Consider the following 4,783-nt stretch of genomic DNA (forward strand, 5'->3'; position numbering starts at 1 on the left):
CACATGGTTAATCCTCTCTTGGGTGGTTGTCATGGTGGCCCAATCTAGATGCACTGCGCTGCGCGGCAGGGTTGCCTGAGGCAGTGGGTGAATGAGACATAGGAGAGTGAAAATATGTGACATAGTCACATAGAGTGATTTTTTTTCGTGAATACGCAAATTGCATGTAGCTAGTCACATACAAAGAGGTAAGACTACAAGGGAGCACGAGGAAGAAGGGGATGCTCAGCCCCAAAGACCTAACTATGTTGGATCATGCAAAGGACTGGCTTTTGACCCTATCCATATCTTCTGCTGCATGTAGTGTAATCTTTAGTCCCGGTTTGAGATACAAACCGGGACTAAAGGGTGCAATGCCCTTTAGTCCCGGTTCGTGTCTCAAACCGGGACTAAAAGGCTCATTTGAACCGGGACTAATGTCTTTAGAAGTACGAATCGGGACCAATGCTCACATTAGTCCCTGTTCGTGACTGAACCGGGACTAATGGGCTTATCTGGCCAGAACGAAAGCCCTGTTTTCTACTAGTGGGTGATCAAGATGTGTTGCCTTCATGGGGCGCCTTTTGGTGTGTGATGAGCGCTGAAATGAGGATGCAATGCAAGTGTTCCATCATGCTTCATTTGCTATAGTATTGTAACTGAGCATTGTCGAGTAGTAATATATTGCAAAAAAACACCCTAAAATTGCCAACCTCACGCGGTTAAACCTCTCTTGGGTGGTTGTCATGGTGGCCCAATCTAGATGCACTGTGCTGCGCGGCAGGGTTGCCTGAGGCGGTGGGTGAATGAGACATAGGAGAGTGAAAAGATGTGACATAGTCAAATAGAGTGATTCTTTTTCGTGAATACGCAAATTGCATGTAGCTAGTCACATACAAAGAGGTAAGACTACAAGGGAGCACGAGGAAGAAGGGGATGCTCAGCCCCAAAGACCTAACTATGGTGGATCATGCAATGGACTGGCTTTTGACCCTATCCATATCTTCTGCTGTATGTAGCGATCAGTTAACTCCGCCGCCTATGTTCCCCGCCGGCTCTACTGCACGCCAATGTATTGCCTCGGTAGCGGTGGCGGCGGTGGGAGGTTGGGCAAGCCGCCGATGCGAGAGGAAGAAGCACCATTGGCAGGAAGAAATAGCAGCGACGACGCGGTAGGAAGTACGCCGGCGTGGGAGGAAGATGCACCGCCATGGCCACGAGCTCGGGGCCATTTGTGGCGGCGGATCTGTGCTGGGGATGGGTGGTAGCTGGATCCGGCCATTATCGTCTGCGGGACAGCGTCGAAGTGGATGTGGATGAGGGCGGTGACGCGCCGGCGGGGATTGGGAGGCGGGTACGGTGGGAGGTAAGGCGAAGTGGGTGGAGAATTTTCACTCCCTGAGCGGTTGGCCGAGTATATTTATGAGTCGCGATCGAGTCGGTGTAAATCCCCCCCCCCCCCCCCGGGCCAACGGTTTTTTGGGTTATGTTAGTTCTTGGTTAGAGAAGAAAAAACGAATTTATCCTCCTTTAACTGGTTATTGGGATCAGTCAGAGATGTCCTAAGAGGCCGTTGCAAACGCGGATAAGCAGCGCCACCATAACAAGAGGGACATGGGTCCAGGCGCCGCCACACCAGCCGGCAGCAATGGTGGTGAGGTTGGGGGATGGCGCTTAGCTAGGTTTTAAGTGAACGAAAATAATATCTACATACGCTATGTTGCAAAATATGATCAGACGTGTCACTAGTCTTATAACAAAGTTGCAAACCAACCAGTGGTTAGATGGTTAGAATGACAGTGATATCTTCAGCCCACTAGGATTCAAGTCCTAGACTTAACGCTCGTGCTCGCATTTTTTTCATTTTATTTCAGGCCTTTTAGCACTGTGCGTTCAGTGGAAAGAGATGTTCCTGTCGACTACAAAAGCATATATGGCGAGTTCGTCAATATCAAGATAATGTGCCAGTTCGGTCACTCGGAGGCGCTCATAGAGGTAAGATGTGCGTTCATAGGGATGGGTGGATGAGCGTCTGGCTGTGTATGGTGTTTCTAAAAAACAGAGTTGCACGGTCAATTTCGTTGGAAAATCCGAAATCGAAGTTCAGTAGAAATGAAGTCGGGCGTACCCGTGGTAATATGAAATCCGAAGTTCAGTAGAAATTTCGTTGGAAAATCCCGCCATAACGGACTCCAACTGCCCAACATGCCGATCAGAGACGAACTCGTTGCTTCCCTTCCTGCCGGATCGACATCGATATAGAAATGAAGTCGGGCGTACGTAGCCGTGGTAATCCTGTCCTACTCCGGCACGAGAACGTGTTTCCCGATCGATCTCCTCTCCTACCATCCAAGCCCGAAGCACTATAAGTAAACTGCCGCACGTACGCTCGCTTATTCCCATTGCCTCCCCGAACATCGATCTCCTACGATCAGATCCGGTTTCACTTCACCATCACGCGCGATGGCTAGGTTGATGCCATCGCTTGCCATGGACCTGCCACAAGAAGAAGGAGGCCACGAGGACTCCGTGTTCCTCGGCGTCGTGGGAGATCCAGACGACTCGGAGTTGGCCGCGTTGGTGGCCGGGGCGCTGAAGACGGTGGACGCGCCGTCCGACGACGACGACGACGAGCTCAGCTGCCCGATCTGCTTGGAGGAGGACGACGCCGCGGCGTGGAAGGAGACACCGTGCGGGCACCGGTTCCACGGGCGGTGCGTAGAGAGGTGGCTGCAGGAGAAAGAGAGCTGTCCCATGTGCCGTCGCGAGGTCGTCACGGCGCCCGCCGCCACCGCAGATTGTACTGCTGCACACCTACATTTCTTGTGGATAGCTGCCTTGGGGTTGCATGTGTTTGGCGATGTTCCTGTGGACGACATGGAAACTGATGATGATGATGATGCTTAGGGAGAGCTTCCGGTCGACGTCGGGCACCAGGCTCGAAGCTGAGTTGCTTTTTGATCGAGATAAGTCCCCATGCATGCATGCGTGAAGCTCGGGGCCAGGAGACCTACCGTGGAAACTGTACGTAGTGAGAGATGCATCACCTAGTACATTGGACATGTCGGTCCGAATCGAAGGGACATGCTTTGGCCTTCCTTTTGTGTAAAAGATCAGATGTAAACTGTGTGTGTAATCCGTGCATCCTTGCATAAACATGCATGATCTTCTAGCCGTCTATGTGTAAATTGTTCTACGGTATTCTCTCACATACTTGCATCTCAGGCTGGACGTACCGAGCGGGCTTTTTGGCCCGCTCGTGGACCGACCTGGACCGGACCGATCAGTCCTGGCCCACTGGGAATATAGGCCGGTCCGAGCTGGGAATTTCGGCCCGAAAGTCGACCGGTCCGGTCCGGTCTTAGCTCGGTTAACTCGACTGGACCGAACGAGCTCGGTTGTTTCTTACGCACGAATGAACTACACGATCGGTTCTTTGGCTCGAGGTAGAAGAGAGTTATCTCCACGATTTACTCCGTTATTTGAGAGACAGTTATCTCCACGATTCACTCCACGATATTGGATAGACATTATCTCCACGATTTACTTCGTAGAAATAGGAATTCTATTGCCTAAAACGTTGGAGTTTTCCTTTTATTCAACGGAGCAGAAACAGAAAGAACATGAAAGGTGGGCTCGATCCGATGTGTTCCTTCCATCTACACGTCCCCACGATCCCATTAACCTGTGCCAGATCAGAATTTGTACGACTGAATGTACATTTGTAGGTGGGCATACACGTTACAGGCCCTATTTATTTGCAACATGCAAATTGTAAAAAGGATAGTTGTGGCACATGCAACGAGCCTACTATGTGGACTCCTATGGACTCAACAGATTTAACGTGGTACTTTAAAAAAATAAACAGTATTAACGTGACGGAAAATAGGAAACACCCTTAGGAAAAATGAAAACTGAAAACAACGAGGCAACGAGATTAATTGCGTGTCGCCAGGAACAGGCCCGCCCTTGGAAATCATTCGCTCGGGGGCCTCCCAGATGAAGAACTCCAGCACCAGGTCGAGGCGTCGAATGACCTCCCCGCCTCCTGCAACGCCGCCACCTCCACGGCAACACCTCTTTTCATCGCCGTCGTCATGTATCTGGCCTCTTAAACGTGCTCATGATGGGCACGCGGCTGTGTCTCTCCCCTTCCTCTCCTCCCCATGCCCCGTAATCTCTGCAGGAGCTCACAGTCCCATGCGCCCCCGCTCGCCGTCGCCGGACGACGCCACGGGCGGTCCTCGCGGTCCGGCCCGAGCTTTACCACCGCCGGTCCGGTCCTTGAAAAGCGGACCACGGCACTGCTCGGTCCGGTCCGGTCCGGTCTGGTCCGCCGGTGGCCGGTCCAGACGGCGGCTCGGTCAGGGCCCGGACCGGCCCGGACCGTGTCCACCCCGACTTGCATCTCACGTCTTTGTAAAGGCCATTCCACTCATATTTGGGCGACAACGTATTATGTTCACAATTTATTTCATCAAGACACGTGCTAGAAATTTACACAGCTTCCTTTCAGTTCCATACATATATTCCTGAAGCGCTCTAATGTTTTGTAGAATACACCCTCGACTACTTGATCTCATGATCCACCACACCAACTATTCTTTCTCCGTCCAAAATATTATGCATCTTTTTATTTCTATTTTCCAAAAAAGAGGATAAAAAGTATATGGTTGTTCAAAAGTGAAAATGTATTTTGCATATTTCCTTGACCAGACAAAAGTGCTTAAAAAGAGAAAAATAACATGGGCGTTCCATCGTAATGAAAAAACAACTAGTATTTCTTAATACAAGAACATTTTTT

The 4,783-nt window shown here is 50.7% G+C and overlaps 1 protein-coding gene across 1 annotated transcript; it reads left to right on the forward strand.

Annotated features, from left to right (window-relative positions):
• The first annotated feature begins 2,442 nt into the window (after window positions 1-2,442).
• LOC147957861 (E3 ubiquitin-protein ligase Os06g0535400-like) lies at window positions 2,443-3,145 on the forward strand. Its single transcript, XM_087537768.1, has one exon. The coding sequence runs from the start codon at window positions 2,443-2,445 to the stop codon at window positions 2,884-2,886; it is 444 nt and encodes a 147-aa protein (XP_087393894.1). The 3' UTR covers window positions 2,887-3,145.
• The last annotated feature ends 1,638 nt before the right edge of the window (window positions 3,146-4,783 follow it).

This window comes from Triticum urartu, chromosome 7A (assembly GCF_056163025.1).
Source record: "Triticum urartu cultivar PI428250 chromosome 7A, HENAU_Tu73, whole genome shotgun sequence".
NCBI classification, from domain to species: domain Eukaryota; kingdom Viridiplantae; phylum Streptophyta; class Magnoliopsida; order Poales; family Poaceae; genus Triticum; species Triticum urartu.

What these genes read in the sequence shown, in the direction of transcription:
- LOC147957861 (XM_087537768.1), top strand. Translation starts at nt 2,443, where the DNA reads ATGGCTAGGTTGATGCCATCGCTTGCCATGGACCTGCCACAAGAAGAA.